A 20,539-nucleotide genomic window follows, 5' to 3' on the forward strand; every position below is an offset into this window, starting at 1 on the left:
GTAGCATAAAAAAAGGAAGATTATGTTAAAATATTGGATGAAAACCTGAAAGACTCTGCTAAAGAGCTCTCACTTGGTCGTCGTTGGTGGTTCATGCAAGATAATGACCCAAAGCATTCGGCTAAACTGACTAAGAAATGGCTTGAGGACAATCATATTAATGTTTTGGAGTGGCCATCACAAAGCCCAGACCTTAATCCAATTGAAAATTTATGGAGAACATTAAAATTGAGGGTAATGCAAAGGAAGCCTAAGAATCTTATTCAATTGGAGGATTATTGTCAGGAAGAGTGGGCTAAAATTACTACTGAAGAGTGCAACAACTTGGTTGTAAACTATGAAAAGCGACTGAGGAAGGTAATCAAGGCAAAAGGCTATACAATTGATTATTAAATAAATCGTGCCAATAATTTTGAACAAGGGTTTTTTGCAATTATGTTTGTTGTTCCTTTGTTATTTATTTTTTCTAAAATCCGATTGCTGCATCGGAAAGGCCAGTTAAAAATACATAATATACTTTGTTATTTTCTTTAATTTAATCCCTTTTTTAGAATTTATTAGACAAAATTTAACTTTTATTTTACCGTGCCAATAAATATGATCATCACTGTATATATATATATATATATATATATATATATATATATATATATATATATATAATAATGATAATGTCGTTCATCAAATTCCATCTGTGTTTGTTTACAATATCACTTAAGCTGACGATGAATGCCCTGGAAACTCGCTTTTGATTAATGTTTAGCTTTAAAATATGCAAAGAAATTATTTGTGACGATTTTAAATGGTACCTCTTCTTTTATTGTAAATTGAATTCATTAATAAGAAAAAAATTAAAATAAAATGGTGAGGTACATCCAGGATTATTCGATCTGTAGTCGAATGCTCTACCACTGAGCTATGTTTCCAGATGTCAACAAATCTGTTTTTTTCTAAGAAGAAATTATTTGTTGAGATTTTATTATCTTCCTTGCCTGTGAAACCTAAAATAATTCCCTGTAAAAATTTTTTTTTTTATCTATAAGAAAAAAAAAGACCAATTTTAGAATCGGATATTCTTTTTTCGATTTTTGATACTTATCGGATGAATTTCTGCACAAAACATATCTAAGAACACTGCCAGACCTATAAATTAACTTTTGTGTGAAATTTGCAAAAGCTAGGTTTTGGAACCTATAATGAAGGAACTCACACATACACACAAAGTGACTTTTATATAATAGTTGAGATAATTTCATAAAAATAGCAGTAGGGTCTATAAAGTATAATGTAGACTACAATGAATTGTGGACTAAGTCACTGTAGAGATCCATATGAGGCTTCCTCCCGATCTACCATGGTGGGTTCCTGAGAAGATCAGGCAATCGATCAATTTGATTGACGAATGGGCAATTTCACAGATTTAAATGGCAATAAAAGTATTTGAAGTGTGAAATATTTGTTGTTCCTCATTCAATCCCGAGCAACGTCGGGTGTCCTTGCTAGTACATATATATATATATATATATATATATATATATATATATATATATATATATATATATAGTAACTCGTTGAGCAGGCTATATTATTTGAATGAGGAAAAAGTAAATTTTCAAATCCAGTTAAATTTAAAATATATAAAAAACAAAATAAAAAATTAGTCTCCTTTTGCTCGCTTTCTATCTTTCTATCTACAGCTACATATTAAATAGTATTGCTACACTTAGCTTCTCGCTGTCTCTCTTCGTCAATATAGAAAGAAAAAGAGGGAGGAGTATTAAAGGAAGTTGTGATGGAGGGTAATGAGATAGAAACTGACAGAAATAGAGGTAATTGTCACCTTCGTCAATATAGAGAGAAGAGGGTGAGGAAAAGGAGGAGCTTTAATGCAAGCAACAATGCAAAAAATGTGAGAGAGAAGCTGACAGAGAGAGTAACAGTAATTGACACCTTCGTTATTGTCTTATCTTCTGGCGGTATCTTTTCTAATTGGAGGGGCAGGTAGAGGAAAATTTTATTACCTTTAACGGTTAATAAATACATGAAGAGAGACGGAAGTGAGAGTGATAGATAAAATGTAATAAATAAGTTAAACATACAGTAAGAGAGTGTCAAACTGATAGACAGAAACAAAATAAGAGAGAAATCACTTAGTGAGTAAATATCAAATATAACAATGAAAATGGAAGTTTTTTTTCAAACGTAACTCAATCTCAGAATGGAGGAATATTTTAGCATTTTATTTTGTATGATTACAATACATAGAAAAAAGACTAAGGGAAACAAACATTGATTAACTCAGTTTCACTATAATAATATGTATATACTCTAATGTTCAAGTATTTATCATATATATATATATATATATATATATATATATATATATATATATATATATATATATATAAATTGATATGATAAATACTTGAACATTAGAATATATACATATTATTATAGTGAAGCTGAGTTAATATAATATAATATTATAATATATTATAATATATATAATATAATATTAATATATAAATATATATATATATATATATTAATATATATATATATATATATATATATATATATATATATATATATATATATATGACAAATACTTGAAAATTAGAATATATACTTATTATTATATTAAAGCTGAGTTGACTCTTGAAAATTCAAAATGGCGTAATAAAAGAAAAGATAAAATGTAATTCCAACTTCCTTCCAATTTTCGGATTTTGTAGTCATGCCCATATGCATCTTATTTTCTTTTGATGGGTTGATATGTGCTATTTCTTCTGAGGAGTTAAGGGCAAAATAGATTCGTTGATGATATAATAATTGAATGAATGATCTTGTGCTATTAAACAGGTGCTGTCAAGAATTGTGAATGTCAACTTGACGGAATAAATAAATTGTAAGAATTGTGAAACTTGGAATATAGACTTTTGTCATTTATCTGTTATATGCTCTGTAATTACATTGAGCTTCATAAATTAAGGACTGGTATAAATAAAAGGTGAAATATAATTGAAAAAACATATTTACACACACACACACACACATACACACACACACATATAATTAGCATTTTATTGTTTTCTTCATCAATTTCAAATATAGAGCTTTTATGTCTTTTTGGATTTCAGACTCAATTACAGTGCATATGCAACTTCTTTTGACTGGATGGATTTTAAATTATTTCCTTATCAAAGACGGACAATCAATACAATGTTCATGACCATGTGTCTATTGGCATCTGTCCTGCACAGATGTCAGTGTGCAGACCTCATCTACTACGTCGAGGAAGGCAAGAGCCCAAGTACACTTGTGGGTGATATTGCTGCTGATTCACACTTGATGGACACTGTTCCGATCCATGAACGTCAACTGATCACCTTCAGCCAATTGACCGGTAGCTCTCAGCTATTTCGTGTCTCACAGACAGAAGGCAAGCTTTTCACCACTCAGATATTGGACGCCGAGTCACTTTGCATTTATAACACTGAGTGTTTCATGATGGTTGACGTTGCTGTCCAACAGCAGGAATCTTTTATGAAAGTTTTAGAGGTCAAAGTTGTGATACAAGACGTTAATGACCACCAACCTGAATTTCCTGACAAGCGTGTTAGTATTCAGTTTGAAGAAAACGATGCACTGGGCACCAAGATATCAATACCAAATGCAAAAGATAAGGATATAAGCGTTTTTAATTCACTAATTACATACCAGCTTGAGAAAAATTCTAACGAACCATTTGCATTATCTGTGTCTAAAAGTGTTGATGGCACATCTGACCTCAGTATAACACTTAAAGAAAGGCTCGATCGTGAAGTTGAGGACTCCTATCTGATCCAGGTCATTGCGAAAGATGGAGGATCGCCACCAAAACAAAGCATCCTTGATATTCAAATATCAGTGATCGATGTGAATGATAATCCACCAATTTTCTCACAGAAAGTCTACAACATTTCTCTTTACAGTGAACACAACACGATAACACCAGTTGCCATTCTCTCTGCAAGTGATCTTGATTCTGGCAGAAATGGAAAGTTTTCATACCAGTTTAGTTCAAAGACCTCAGCAACAGCTAGAGACCTCTTTCAGTTGAATAAAGAAAGTGGGGAAATTTTCCGCCGTGAGAAATTAAATCTGGAACAAGAGATGGCATATAAGTTATATGTAAAGGCCACAGATCAAGGCAGTCCTCCTTTAAGTTCCCGCGCCATGGTATTGGTAAATGTGATCAACCAGCAGAACAATGCTCCAACGATTGATGTGAACTTTGTCTCTGCATTTACTGAGAATACGGCAACAATTTCTGAGGATATAAAAGTCGGTAGCTTTATTGCTTTCGTTAAGGTCACAGACCATGATGTAGGACAGAATGGAGAAGTTAGCTGTGAATTGCACCATGATAAATTCCAGCTACAGAATCTTGGTACAAAGAAATATAAAGTTATTGTGAAGAATGCAGTCGATAGAGAAAGCAGTGATCATTACGATATTACAATTAACTGTGCAGACAAGGGATTCCCACCACTTCATTGTGAAAACAAGATAACGATCAAAGTGATGGACGTCAACGATGTTAAGCCACAATTTTCTAAAGAGGTCTTCAAATTCCAAATAAACGAAAACCAAAAATCAAAAATCTCTGTAGGAACCATCAATGCTACAGATCCTGATTCAGGGGCAGGAGGAAAACTCACCTATTCTCTGCTGACCAGCATGAAACAGTTCTTACCATTCCAGATCAGAGATGGTGGACTCGTCTCAACGATTATGTCTCTGGATCATGAATTTCAAGATATTTACAGATTTAAAGTCTTTGTCAAAGATAATGGCATTCCATCATTAAATAATACAGTTAATGTGATTGTCGAAATAAAAGATGAAAATGATAATGCACCATATTTCACGTTCCCCAGTGTTAATCCCTTCACATTGGATGTTGTTTACTATCCACACCACACCAAAAACATCACCCAAATAAAAGCCTCCGACAGCGATAGTCGAGAGAATGCATTTTTGAAATATGAAATAGCAAGAGGCAATGACAAGCAATTATTTGCCATTAACCACTACACAGGTCTTTTATCTTTTAATCGGATTCTTAATCAGCAAGATGCTGGTTCTTACGACTTGGAATTTGTTGTCAAAGACAGCGGTAACCCGGTCCTTTCAGCAAGGACATCAATATTCATAACACTTAGTGTAAGCAACAAGACATCGGAAATGTTAAACATTGTCCGAATTCAGTCTGACGATAAGATAAACCTTAATTTAGCTGTGGTCATAGTTTTAGTAGCCGTGTCTTTATCTGTGATTATTACAGCCTCAATGTCAGTGGGAATTCTCCGATGTAATGATCAAAGGAGTTCTGCACACCGAGATGGAACAAACTCTTCTGACAGATACGTCCGCGAACAAAGACATTTGATGTGTCCTTCATACCCGACTACGTCTTGTTCTGAAATCACCACAATGATGACAGAGCAGGAAAAAGCAAGGAACCTGTCCCTATCGCGAAGAGATTCAGCTCCAGGACATGATTTTAGCAACCAGCAAAAGAGTTCAGTCTGTAAATTGAAGCCACAGAATTCTATAGACATGGCTCATCAAGTAAGTAAACAACGAACATATTAATACTCTTTATGATTGTTTGCTTGTTTTTAATTTTCAAGCAGGAAAAAAGTGAACTAAGCACATTTTCAGCATTTTTCCCTATGCTAGCAAGCAGCTGAAAGGAACGAATTTAGCTTGATACTTCATCTGATTCTGATACTCATCTCAAAATAACATTTTATTCATTACAAAATCCATAACTCCTTATAGTTATTTCTTACAATTCCTTATATTCTTGTTTTTAACTCTTATATCTACGCTTATCTTTCACAAGAGAAAATGGAATATTTGAAACTTTTCTAATTAAAAAAAATTAAAAACACAAATATTATTTTTCACCCTATCTCAATAATATTGTATATGCAAATTAGTTACCAACAATTTATCATCTTTTGTGGAATTGAATCTTATATTGTATAAATAGTTATTTTTATTGAAAAATATCTTGTTTAATAAGTAATTTTAGGTTAGAGTGTAAGAAAAGAAAAAATTGCCGTGCTAATAATAAATAAATAAATAAATAATACACCTATTTTCAATGTAATTTATTTTTGATGAGAGTATACTAAAAGCATTAGTTAGGTTGTATTATTTTTTTTACTTACCTTATATATATATATATATATATATATATATATATATATATATATATACATATATATATATATATATATATATATATATATATATATATATATATATATAATGAGAAAGTTTACTCATAATTCGGAGAATTTTCTCTGTATTTATGTTTTTAATAAGTCTTTTTTAATTAAAATGACATGATTAAATTAACTTCTTTTAATTAAAACTGTTTTGAAGAAATAAACAAATTATTTCATGTGAGGAATGTTATTCTGAAAGATAGTCACAATTTGAAAATAGATATTTTGTTTATGTCCAGAAAAGGCATGGGAGTTGAACGATGTCAGAAACAGTGTCATGCTGAACCAGTTATTTTCAACTACTTGTATAATTGAGATGCTGAATGGGCACTTTGATGCAATAATATTATTAAACTTGGAATCTGTTTATTATATGATGTTTGTATATTTTGGAGATGAGGCTTGATAATTATTTTTTGTATTATTTGGATTGTTTGGACTATTGTTCTCATATTGTTTTTTTTTTGTTTTTTTTTTTTTTTACAACGTTTCGGTCAATATAACCTCCGACCGTCTTCAGGTGCATTCACACTGGATGTTATTTGTCAATGGTGAAAAATAGCGCCAAGTCTGTTTCTTTTTTTTTTTTTTTTTTTGTTAATAATTCCGGGTCCATTCCGTTTTGTTGATACGATATTTGTATATTTTTGAGATGAGGCTTGACAATTATTTTCTGTATTATTTGGATTGTTTGGACTATTGTTCTCATTTGTTTATTATAGTCACTTCTTTAGGAACATTACTTTTTCACGACAATAAATCTATATCGTACTACTACCCTGTTGATATTGCTTGCTTGTCGTCATACACATTTCATTTGTACATCGATGTTCTAGTGATAGGAGGAAGGACGTATAATGTAAATAAAAGGTTAATAGAATGACTAGTACATTCAGAGAGGTCAGTCATAAAAGAGCTTATTACAACATCAGAATCATCATCATATGGGTTGCCCGGACCAAATTGACTCTTTCCCTCCACAGGTTTCTATCTTCCATGGCCTTAGGAAGATCTTCAAATTGTAAGCCAGTGTTTTTTGTCAATAATTTTGTGTACTTTTTCAAAAAGGTTTTCCTACTTTAGCGGTTCTCTGTTTAGGATCCCACAGTACCATATCACTGACGATTTCATTTTTTTTCTTCTGCAGCAATGCCTGGCATATTGTGTTCTTTTTTTCTCTTATTACTGAAGAGATCCTGGGTAGCCGACCATACAGATAGCTAATGGTTGGATGTGTTTTCTAGTTTAAGTTTAATACTGCCCAGAGAATTCTAGTGCAAGTTCCATCTAACATACTTTCAAGTTTTTTACTGAGTTCAACATCAGAATATATTAAAGTAAAAATAATTTTGTAAGAAACATTATTGTACAACACGTTTTTATCAGTTGATTTTGTTTATTTGTTGAGCAACATTCATGATGATTTCTGTTGGCATCCGTTTCCCCCAATATATTTCTGTTCTGCAAGGTTGTGACTGATCGTAATGTTTTCACCCCCATAAGACATAACGAAAAACTGCCCTCTTTCCCTCGAAGCCGGGTTCTTTTATCCACCTCAAATCTCGCAGAGTCACGTGGGCTTATCACGTTCTTCATGCTTTTTGAATAAAACCATTTTGCATTTTCGTTTTTTCTTCTTCTTTCCATGTGCGAGTGGCAGAAAGAACACACCCTTCGTCTCCTTGCGGTAAAGCTATTTGTGACGTTACTATTACACTTTCTATTAAGACTTCTTTCTAAAAGGATATCGGGTACTTACGAGAGGGGCCACGTGAAGGTTGCTAACGTCCCTAAATGAAAGTGTTTCTGTGGAATGTATTGAATTCAAACTTGGTACACTCAGGTTGTCAGTCTGTGTCATTAACCATTGAACCACTGTACCTCTTTGGCATTGGTTTTCACAGTTTGTTTTTCTTTCTAAAATCAGATACTTACAGGAGGGACCAAATGAAGGTTGCCAACATCTATAAGTAAAAATGGTACTATGAATCCATCTAGATTCGGGCGTGGCACATTCAGGTCATCAATCTGTGCTATTATCTACTTTACCATTACCACCTCCTCCCATCAAAATACTTTATGATATCGTAACATACCCCATCTCTTTCTTCTCCTCCATCTTTACAATCTGTCATTTTTCTATGGTTTTCTCTCTTTCTCTCTCTTTCTCTCTCTTACTCTCTCCCCATTCTCTCATTCTTTTTTTTAATTATTTACAGCATTTCATTTCTCTCACTTCTTCTCTCATCATTTATGTTATTGCTTTTCCTCCTACAATTTAAAGCATTCATGTACAGATGAAGTGTGCACATTTACAAGCAAATCTAATAATATTTACAGTAAATTTTGACTCAATTGGTAACGAGTGGTCTAGTATATATATTAAAACTTAAAGATATATTATAACTCAGGGTTTTCCAAACTTCAGGACACCATGAAGCCCCTGAGCAAGGCAAAGTTTTTTTCACAGAGCACTAACAAGATAATTTCTAAAATAAATATGAATGACATTAATGTTAAATTTTAACACTAACTAATGATAATGCTTACAATCATTTTTTTGTTTTTGATTAATCAAAAATTGTTGCATTTTTGTTAATTTATTATTTTATTTTATTTTTTCATGAACCATTCTGAAACTCTTTACACCAGTAAAAAGATTAGTAATTAAATGTATGCTGCCATTTAATTTTGCCATATAAAGTTCTTTAAGAAAGGACTTCTGGAGCCCCTCAGCCTCACTCATGGAGACCCAGGGCTCCATGGAATCCACTTTGAGAACCCTGTAATAACTCATGTAACTAGTAGAAACCATCTTAGTATGGGCATGAGCAATAAATATAGCATTTGTTTAAAATTTTAATGGTTCCGGTTTATCTTTCTTTGGGGAGTTTGGTATGGTTTCGGTGGCACTCCCTATATGAATTGTGGAATATATATTCTAGACAACATGGTGCAATCATTTTTTTTTTTTAGAAATTTTAACATTTAGGAGATGTATATATATATATAAATTGTTCCTTTTTTGTTTTTTTCTTTTAATTATGAACTGATCATTATTAATTTTAAGAATATATATTACCTGCAACACGTAAGTAATATGAACACATTATTCATCATATCGTGGCTATTTACTACTGCTGACTTGAAAATAAAGGAATCATTGTACAAGAAATTAACATGATAAATTTTCATGACCTTTAAGTAATAGTTCATTTTACAATGCATTAACATCATAAACGAGAGCTCTTTGTAAAAGATACTAAAGTTATTGAAATATTTATACATCTGATAAGATTTTATCGGGTATGTGATTACAACAAAGTTCTACCTAATTTTCTCATTTAAATATATATCTTGTGTATTGTTGATTTAGAAATGTTAATACTTCCTCAATATACTGTTCATATATATCTTTACTTATATACAAATGGCACCGTGTGTGTGCGAATGAGTTTGTTCATATGGACTCCAAAACGGTTGGGTCAACTTTTTAAAAATTTCACACAAATGTACTTTATGCGTCTAGAAGTATTTTATATAGGTTTTATATTGGGATACCTCTGAAATTAACGTTTCTGTTTAAAGCACAATTGAACCATGATACTTTACTTTTGCATTTTAAAAACATTAATTCAAGCCATTAAATAAAAAAATGTTATAAAATCAACAGTAGGTTCTCTACAATGCAATGTAGATTACAATGGACCGTCACAGTGAGGAGGTTTCCTCCTGGTGCACTGCGGTGGGTTTCTAACTAGAGCAATTTGATTGAAAAATAGTCAATTTTCGATGACAATAAAAGTATTGAAAATGTGGAACATTCGTTGATCCTCATTCAATTCCGAGCAAAGTCGGACCCCTTGCTAGTATTTCATTACATTGGCCACACATGTATATCTTGACTTTGGTTTTATATTGATGTGAGTTATAGTTAAAATATTACTATAATAAGAGCACGCACATGAAAAATGAGTTACTAAATCTGCTTAAAGTAGTTTGTTGGAAAAGTTTCTTACTATGGAAGTAACCGGCTCAATACTAGTGTATGAGATTTTATATGCAAGTGTGATGATAAAAAAATGTGATTTACCACAATGTTTATTATTGTTGTTTGTACAACGTTTATATCAATTACGCTGTGCGGTTCATTACAACGTCTGCATTAATTTATTGCGGACTATTATTCTCATCTTTATTGGTTGTTGTTTCACGACGTTTCGGTCAACTATTCCTCTGACCTTTGTCAGGTGGTAACCGCAACGGATAGGAACTTTGAATCTCCTAACTGCATTCTCAGCAATCACTGCCATCCGTAGTTGTTGTTGTCTCACTACGTTTTTGGCCAAGGTAAGCCTCTGGCCGGCTTTAGGTAGAATTGAAACCGCTATCTTCAGACAATGCTCATCTGGAACCGTAGAGATTCAACGTCTCTATCAACTGCGCCACGGGCCCCAACTATGGATGGCAGTGATTGCTGAGAATGCAGTTAGGAGATTTGAAGTTCCTATCCGTCGCGGTTACCACTTGACGAAGGGCAGAGGAATAGTTGGCCGAAACGTCATGAAACAACAACGAATAAAGATGAGAATAAGAGTCCGCAATAAAATAAATATTAATAATGCTCATCTCAATAATGAATTCCAATTAAAATAATATACAACGTCTGCATTGCCACCAACAATGTTTCTATTATAGTTTGTGTTTTGTCATGTTTCATTCTTCTCTTTAGTAAAGTAGTTAACCCTAATTTTTCCAATTTTTCTCTGTGGCTGTCATCTTTTAATCTTTTTATTAGTTTTGTTACTCTTATAATATTTACTATTTTATTAGAAATACCATACATTTTTCATGTTCACTTAAAAACATTAATGAGATACCATACGAAATACCTTGCTGAAATCCAAATATGTAATATCTGTCTTAACACCTTCTACCAAATATTTATTTATAATCTCAATACTTTAAAAAAATATTAGCAACTTGAGAAAACCATATCAATTACAATTTATATAATGCCTTATAAAATTTAATTTCTAATTATGGTTTCAAGGATCTTATTATATAACCTTCTTGAGAAGTACTGTCCAATTGTGATGCAAACGAAAAAGCACCTAAATAAGCTAACTAACAACATATACAATGTCAATGTTTATAATTTGATCAATATTAATATGCTAGCCATCTAACGTATGATATATCTATATGTTTGTGCCTGCTATAATTAGCCTATTAAATCTAAAATCTTGCCTACCTATGCAAATTGTTATAAGTGGGTCATACTTATTTTATTTTATAAAAGTGACTCTGGAATAGCATCAATGTTTTTTTATACCTTGGATTTTAATAAAATTTAAAACACAATTCAATCACGTAAAAGTAAACAGAATGCATTTTGTTTAGTTTAAAATCCTCTAATGAGGCCTTAAACCTAACCTTAACGGCATAAAATTAACACTTTTTAATCCCATAATTTCAGTGAAATAAACTATATTTTGATATGGTTTTCACTTTATCAATATATGTTCCTATAGAAGGGATATACATCATTTGAAGTAGCTGAGCGGACTTGATGTTCGAGTAATAAATCTGATATATATCACCGTACAGAACGTGTTTTGTAGTTGAAACGGGTGTTCCTAGTGTGAGGCTTGCGAATGTTTTGATGTTTTTCCCAGAATGCATCACCATTCGGTATTTATGACTTAACCAACCAACGATCACAATCTTGCTAGAAGGAAAGACTCAGATGTACTGATATCTAATGCGTCACAATATGATTTTAATTAATTTGAAGTATTTTAGGGACTTATTTTTTACATCTTGTAAAGAGATCTCTAAACACACACTGAGTTTTTTTTTTTTTTTACTTCTGATTTTAACCTGATTTAAATAAGTAAAAAATACAACAAAATCATATCGCTTCAAATCGGGCAAATTTCAATCATTATAAGCATACATCTATATAATTGCAACTTTTCAAAGCCCATAACTTGTTTTGTGCAGATAGCTTTTACAGAGTTTTTATTTTTATTTTTTGTGATTAACTCATTCTCTAGGAGGTTAGACGCAAAAACAGGCATGGGTTTGATGAAAGTGTTTCCATGGAACAAACTGGATTCGAACTCGGCACATCCAGATTTATTTATTTTTTTTGCATTTTCGCCCCAAACACGGCACAGAGCATCTGCTATTAAAATACTTGTAAAACAGGCAGAGGGATGCAACATTTCATTGAAGGGACAGAGGTTGAAGTCTAGCTGACAGCTCGGAACCTATTAGGTTGCTGACTCCCTTTTGGACCCTGTCCAGGAATGAGAGACCAGTAGCAGATGCACCAGCCCAAATGTGACAACAATACTCCATACATGGGTGAATGGTGACCTTGTAGAGGTACAGGATACTCTCAGGCGTAAATAACTTTCTAGCACGGTAGGAGAGAGCCCATCTATTAACCACCTAACACAACAACAAGAGTTGTCACCGTAAATATGTTTCTAATTGCTTTCAATATTTTTGCTCTTATTAAAGTTTCTCAATGTATTTCATATTATCGCAATATATATTAATTTGTCAATTATGTATGCAGCTTAGTATTCCATTCCTGAACAGTTAGTTTGTTAGTTAGTTATGGTAGTCCATCCATGTTGATGACTACACCTTCTTCATCAGTTTTTTTTAATTGACTCTGTGACTCCGTTGATGACTGTGAAGCCCGATGAGTGATCTACACTGCTTTGCACAGATAGAGCACAGGAAGACAGGATTTGTTTTTTGATGGTGAGTGACTACTGCTCGTTGGTGTCTCAGTGTGTGGCACTCCATAGCTAATCGCTCATACTCGTTGTTGAAGAAAACCATCCCGCTATCATATGTGGAGCATCAAGTATCTCTGCCCACTGTCAAAGTCTCCAAAAGATTGAAGGGGATATTGCAGTGCTGGAGGGTGAGCTTGATGCAATCTATGGAGCGTTTCTTCAGGCAGCTGATGTTTTGTCGGCTGTTAGTGAGCTGACCAAAGATAGCTTTTTGAGGTAGTTTGTTTGAGGGCATCCTGATAATGTGAATCAACCATCGAAGCTGACGACAGATAAGGAGTGACTCTAGAGAGGTAACTTCAGCTCTCCTGCGAATCTCTGAATGAGACACCTTATGCCACTAATGGAGGCTGAGGATTTGCTGTAGTCGTCTGATGGGAAATGACTCCAGCAGCCTGATGTGATGACGATCGGAACCCATGCCTTGGAACCATATAGGAGAGTGGGTATGACGACTACGTTGTACACAGCGACCCTTGCATGGGATCTGAGATTGCAGTTAGTGAACACTCGGTCATTGAGACAGCCAAAAGCAGAAGAGGCGAGATTAAGGCAGTACTGAACTTCATTGCTAAGGTCGCAGGAGAATGAGAGATTAGAACCAAGATATCTGAAGCTGCTGATATTCTTTAAAGAGATACCATTGATGGTGAAGATGGGAGCATCAGTTAGAGACATGTTTGGCAGGATTTCCATCTTCTTGATGTTGATAAGAAAGCCAGCTCAGTGGTAGGTGTTGAATATAAGCTCTTCAGAAGTTTATGTCTTGGCCTGAAGATGTTTCAGGTTGAAGAGGCTGCCATTAAGACAGTACTGGACAGCAACGGCATCAGAAGGTTGAAGGTCACGATGCAAAACCAAAGTGATGGCAACCAGGAACAGGTTGAAAATGACCGGAGCCAAGACATATCCCTGTTTTACACCGACATTCACCGCGAAAGTGTCTGATTCTGCACCTGACATGACAACACGAGCATGCATGCCAGTGTGAAACTCCTGGAGGACTGACAAGAAAGTAGGATAGAGCTCCCGATGCTGTTCATGACACTTCTCCTGGAGGAGATGAGCAATAAAAGTTATATCAGTGGTACTACGCTCTCAGCAGAAGCCCCATTGTGATTCTGGGACGACAAAATTGACAACAGTCTCCAAAAGTCAGGTAAGCATGATCTTAGTCAATACTTTGCTGGCCACAGAAAATATAGAGATGCCTCGGCTGTTGCCACAATCAGCACAGTCATTCTTACATTTGTAGATGAGGATGATGTTAGCAATCCTGGATGAACCGGTGGAGACACAGGAGGAGGTCAGTTCCGCCACACTTGAGGATCTAAGTGGGTATGCTGTTGGGACCAGCTGTCTTGTTGTTTTTTAGCCTGTGAATGGCCTCCTTCACTTTGCTGAGGGATGGTGGGTTGTCCAGCACAGGAATGGTTAGCAGGGTGGGGAGATCATTGACAATGAAGAGATCGGTGGCAGCCTATCTTTTCAGGATACCACTTTTCTCTTTGATGAGAGCACCATCCTTACTACGCACATGGTGTATGGAGCATTGCCTGTGTGTCTTTGGATCTCCTTAGCCTTCTTCAGCCAGTATTCATTCTTCAACCGATGCAATTCTCACTGCACCATAGCATGGAGGGAGGAGAAATGAGTGCAGAGTGTGGAAGATGCTGGATTTCTAAGAGGGGCATCATGAGCGACATTTTTCTCACATATGAGGGATCTGATGTTCCCTGCACAGTCATCGAACCAGTCATGTCACCTCTCAGAGTAGCTAAGGATTGATTCTGAGGCACCATGAAGAGCAGTTGAGATTTCTTGCTATTCTGCCGTGAGGGTAGTAGTGGTCACTGCTGAGACAACAGCGAATCAGGCGGTGATCAGTCGTGCATTCAGCACCATGCATGGCCCCAGTCAAGAACATGTCACGCAAATCACAGTGTCTGATGATGATGAAATCGATAAGGTACCAGTGTTGAGACTTTGGGTGCATCCAGGAAAGATGGTGTTGGTAATGGTAAGACCCAGCTCCATACAGAGGGACAGAAGTCGGAGACCATTTTTGTTTACATTTCCGATTTCATGTCGTCCAATGACCCCTTGCTACATCTCATGGTTTTTGCCAACTCTGGTGTTAAAATCGCCCAGCAGAATGGTCTTATCGCTGCCTGGGGTGTTCCTGATGGTAGCCGTGAGTTTTCATAGAAACGGTCCTTCACGTCCTCCTCCGAGTTAAGTATGGGAACATAGGCATTGATCAGGGTGGCATAACGACTCCTGATCAGTGGAAGTCATAGGGTCATGAGACGTTCATCAATGGCAGTTATTGTCTCGGGTAGATGGTGAAGACACTGTGAATGCGATGGCATCCTCCGAGTGACCTTTCCAGAAAAACGTGTAGCCTTCGCCGACATTCTCAAATGACCCCTCACCAACAAACCTCATTTCACTAAGGACAATGTCAATACTGTAGTAGGTGAGCTCCATGGCACCTAGGGCAATGCAACACCAAGGGCGACTTTTTGTTACAGACTCTAGAAGGGTTCTGACATTCCAGGTAGCGACTGTCAGAGGTCGCTATTTGCTATTCTTTATGTTTTGACTGCAAGTGGGATGCCCCAGTGGATGCGGTTGTCCACCCAGGAAATGTTGGACAGTGTTTAGGCCACCTTTTCCAGGCCCCTCCTCCATCTGAAGGTGAGCAGTGTGGTTCCTGATTAGGACTGCTCAGTCACTTTGGTAGGACCGAAGAGATGCTGTTCTGGTCCCAAACTCTCAGTGACCATTTTTTCAGGGCCACCTAATGTGCAGGACACGAGCTAAAGGCTTCCAACTCTATCTGGAGCCTGCTCCCATCACCTGTTATCCCATCGCCATAGGTCTTGAATGTGAGTGATGAAGAAGATACCTATGTAAGTGTAAGGAGGGTACACAAACCCCTGTCCTTTATCTTGACCGCCCTCAGAGGGTTCCAATGGTACAGATGAGAGTCGCAATGACTGGCTCATTGGTTGACTGCAGCGTCCTGTCAGAAATCAGTCTGTTGGAAATCCACCTATGTGAGAACACTCCACAGGTTATTACTATTTAGCCGATAGCTGGGTCAGCATGTCACCATCACCAGGGCGTGTTTATATGCTGGTGGGCCATGATGCTGACACTATGAGCTGCTGATTCTCCAAGGTTTCTGCCAGGAAACTTACCCTTAGTCTTTGGCTCAAGAAAAGAACCTAGACCGCAAAGCAGCATGGTGTCAATTACTTTCTAGGGTGCTGACCACTCGCCCATAGCCAGAACCCCGATTAGCAAAATAGTTTTTACCATGGGTAGGTGGAGATTGGGACACATAACCCTGATCACAAGCCTAAAGTGGGTACTCGACCTTGTCCAAGGATCTCCCACGTGCTAGCAGAGAGAAGGAAGCACCTTGCTTCTTCTGTTGATGAAATAATTTTCACTCCACTATAAATAAATTAATGCATAAATAAAAACAATACATGCCTAACAGAAACGATATATGTAATGAGCAGACCTGATCGTGATCTTCTGTTAAGAAGCAGATATAGGAAAACCATTTTAAGGACGCCAGTTCTCTTTGATGTTTATGACGATGGTGATGATGAATACATAAATTAATACATAAATAAAAACAATGCATGTCCAACAAAAACGATATGTGTAATGGGCAGACCTCGGTCGGGATCTTCTGTTAAAAAGTTCATATAGGAAAATCGTGTTAAAGTCTGCCCATTGCACTATCGTTTCTATCGGAGATGTACTGTTTTTATTTATGTATTAATTTATTTATGTGTTCATCATCACGATCGTCATAAACATCAAAGAAACCTGGCGTCCTTATAAAGGTTTTCCTATATAAACTTTTTAAAAAGAGTCATATAAGCATACAGCAAAAACCAGCGATAACTTTAAATGTAAACCGGGCATTGCCAAATAAACATGATAGTATATTACAAGTTAACTCAATTTTCAAGGGAATTCAAATGTAAGAAACAACATAACAGATCAACGTTAACACTTAATTTCTAATGGCTGCAAACAGATAAAACCCTTCTGTGCTAGTTGAACGACAAGGGTTAGTGATCACAAAGCATAGCAATGCAAGTTTTTTTCTTTGTTATTACATTAATATCTGCATTGATTCATACTCTCTCAGAATTGATTTCATGACAATTTCAAGAATTATTCGACCATTGGTAATATTGATCTTATTGATCATTTTATCTATCGATCTTATTTTTACAATGTGATCAAATTCAATCGGAACAGAATCAATGAAAGTTGCTTTGTGATATGAAAATCTTTTAAAAATTTCTATTGCGAAAGATTTTTTTTTATATCACTAAAATTAGAATCTGAAATTTAATTACACTGAATCTTATTTTCATAATGAACTGTTTTTTGGGTGTTGGAATCATATAGATTAAAATAAAAAAGCAAAACAAAAAAAAAGCAAGAAATTATTTATTGATATTTCCGAGATGAAGTTTTCTTATTTACATTATTTACATGTTGTAGACTGATTTACCTCATCTTGGTGGCTGCCACTTCCACATTGTTTCAACCACTTTTGTCAGTTGTCTTTTGTTGCATTCTTCTTCTTTTTCTTCTTCTTCTTCTTCTTCTTCTTCTTCTTCTTCTTCTTCTTCTTCTATTCATTTAATGTCACTTTTCCTTTGTTCAGGGGTTAAACATGTTCTGATATCATCGTTCAGCAAGTTACGAATCTCCAAATTCCACTCTGTAGGGCAGTGCTTTTCAACAAGGGTTCTGTGGAACCTTAGTTTTCCGCCAGTACAATCCAGGGTTCCGCAATTTCTAAATTAGAACAATGAACAAATAAACAGAATGTTAAATTCAATTTTGAAAATGTATTTTATTATTATATACATATATATTTTTTTAATTTATTGTTTAAATATACTAAATTTTACATAATTGAACTGCATTTGAAAAATGAATTTGTCTTTCCACTATTAGGTTTGCTTTTATATATTCTTTTTATACAGTCAATGCCAAAAGAATCATCGCACTAAAAATTATCAGAGTACTTTAATTTCATTTTAATTTTTAAATGCTGTTTTTGTGCATAAGACAACTAAATTATTGCATAGGGGTTCCATGAGCCAGTGGAATGTTTCCATGGAGTTACGCTCCAGCAAAAAGTTTGAAAATCTCTGCTGTGTGGTCTTGTCTAATCACTTGCTTCCAAGTTTTCCTTGGCCGGCCAACTGGAAATACTTACACCATCATAGCGGATTGAAGGGGATATGAATAAAAAATATTAGTGGATTTGTATTATATAGATTATTCAGACTACTATTTCATCTTGGTTTTTTTTATTTCCACAGCGACTGTACTACCATAACCGGATAAAAGTGTTAATCAATGATGATATTTTTAATTATTATTAGTTATTAGATTGAATCTTCAACCTCCAGAAGACTTTCATTTAGAAATGATTATTAATCAACAGATATATGTAAATCATATGCTATTAATCGAGATATATGTAAATCATATATATATATATATATATATATATATATATATATATATATATATATATATATATATATATATATATATATATATATATATATATAGCAATATGGGAGATTAATTGACTTACTGACAAAATAATGTTCCAAAGAAGAACATTTTTTTTTATAGTTTTAAAAGTTTTATATATATATATATATATATATATATATATATATATATATATATATATATATATATACACACATACACACATAGTCTTGGAAGTTTCTTTAAAACCTTTAAAACTATTTAAAAAAATGTTATACATATAAACATGCATACACGCATCCGTGCTTTATTACAATACCAGATAAAACAGTTGGAAAAAGACATACAGCACCCACTATGACTACGAAATTCCTACAACTACATACCTAGAAAATGGAGCCATAAAACCTTACATAATGATATGTGACAAGAAGGAGAAAGAAGCGACCTTAATAGAAATTAGTGTTTCCAATGATGCTGCGTTAAATAAAGAGCTGATAGGGAAAAGATAACGAAATACCATGGTCTTATGTACAATATGGAAAAAAACTGGTATCTTAGGAAGATCTTATTCATTCCAGTAATTATAGGAGCAACCGGATTCATGAAAAAGAATTTCAAAAACTACCTGACATATACTCAGTGAACTACATGCAAGAGAGATACAAACAATTGTATTTAAAAAGAAAAAATCTCTTAGATGGAATGCATGAGATGGTGGGTGAATGCCTAGTATATGGTAGGATGCCCCATCCTCAGCTGGAAAAAAAGGATAAAAAAAAACAAAAAAAAATAAATAAATAATAAAACTATTTATTATACAAAGCAAAATGATGCGATCGAATTTGAGAAACACATAACAGAGCACATTGTGCAATAGGGAAAGAGGTGGCTGGTTAATCTTAATGCATCTAAAACCAAGCTTCTATCTTTACATCATCAATGCTCTGATCCCCGTCTGGCATCTATCGAATTGATTGGCTTTCATCTTGGAGAGGCTCCATGTTTTGACAAGCTTCTGATCTGAGATGGAACATGTGCATCAAATCCGTTGCCAAGGCTGCTGTAAAAATGGTGGAATTGTTCTACTGTTCCAGTAGATATCTCACTGCTGATGCAATTCTCTACCTATATAAGAGCCAAGTACGTCTAAGGATGGAGTACTGTTGCCACATCTGGGCAGGAGCTGCTAGAAGCAGCTTATACTACCTTGACTTCAAAATAGACTTCATAACCTAGTAGGGGATGCCCTATTCTCTTTCCTGCAACCTTTTGCCTACAGAAGAGACTTTGCAAGCCTGTCTCTGCTTTATCATTATTTTCATCGTAAGTGCTCGTTTCAGCTCCAAGCTATGGTTCCCTACCCCATCCTGACTTTCACAAAAAAACCCACTCGTTTATCTGAAACCACTATCAATAATTCCCCCATTCTTTATCTGCACCTTAATCTAAACGTAGATTCCATGAATAAAGCTTCTTTTTTAGAACTGCACGCCTGTGGAACTCTGTTCCGTTTTTCTGCTTTCCAACTGACTACAATATGGTTGTCTTCAAGTCCAATGTGAACAAATCCTTGATGAGTCATTACCTTAAGTAATCAAATTTACCAAATTTCCACTACTAACAATTACTAAGGCATGTTTCCTTTACACTCATTAACCCTTATTGTCAAGTGGCCTCCGGGCCTTGATAAGTGGTGACCTTTTTGTAAAAAAAAAAAAAAGAAGCTATTTATTAACTGTTTAAAACTATTTTAAGCAAACAGATGTAAATCGGTTCTGAGTATGCGTTTTAATTAGAGTATTTAAACAATATTTCAGTTTCATAGAATGTAATTTTGATTTAATAATGATACTATCTGTTCGAATTTTAACATGGATGTGT

The 20,539-nt window shown here is 34.7% G+C and overlaps 1 protein-coding gene across 2 annotated transcripts in view; it reads left to right on the forward strand.

Annotated features, from left to right (window-relative positions):
- LOC145242958 (protocadherin gamma-A11-like) overlaps positions 1–20,539 on the forward strand; it is a 47,282-nt gene that overhangs the window by 6,376 nt on the left and 20,367 nt on the right. For both annotated transcript variants that reach the window (XR_013862823.1, XM_080106070.1), the window contains exon 2: positions 3,141–5,616. Coding sequence is in view for 1 of the 2 variants with exons in the window: in XM_080106070.1 (XP_079962196.1) it covers positions 3,178–5,616 (2,439 nt within the window). In the remaining variant the exon portion in view is untranslated. The remainder of the gene's footprint in view (positions 1–3,140; positions 5,617–20,539) is intronic.

The sequence above is a fragment of the Euprymna scolopes genome, chromosome 21, assembly GCF_053919585.1.
Source record: "Euprymna scolopes isolate OS-2025 chromosome 21, ASM5391958v1, whole genome shotgun sequence".
NCBI lineage: Eukaryota > Metazoa > Mollusca > Cephalopoda > Sepiida > Sepiolidae > Euprymna > Euprymna scolopes.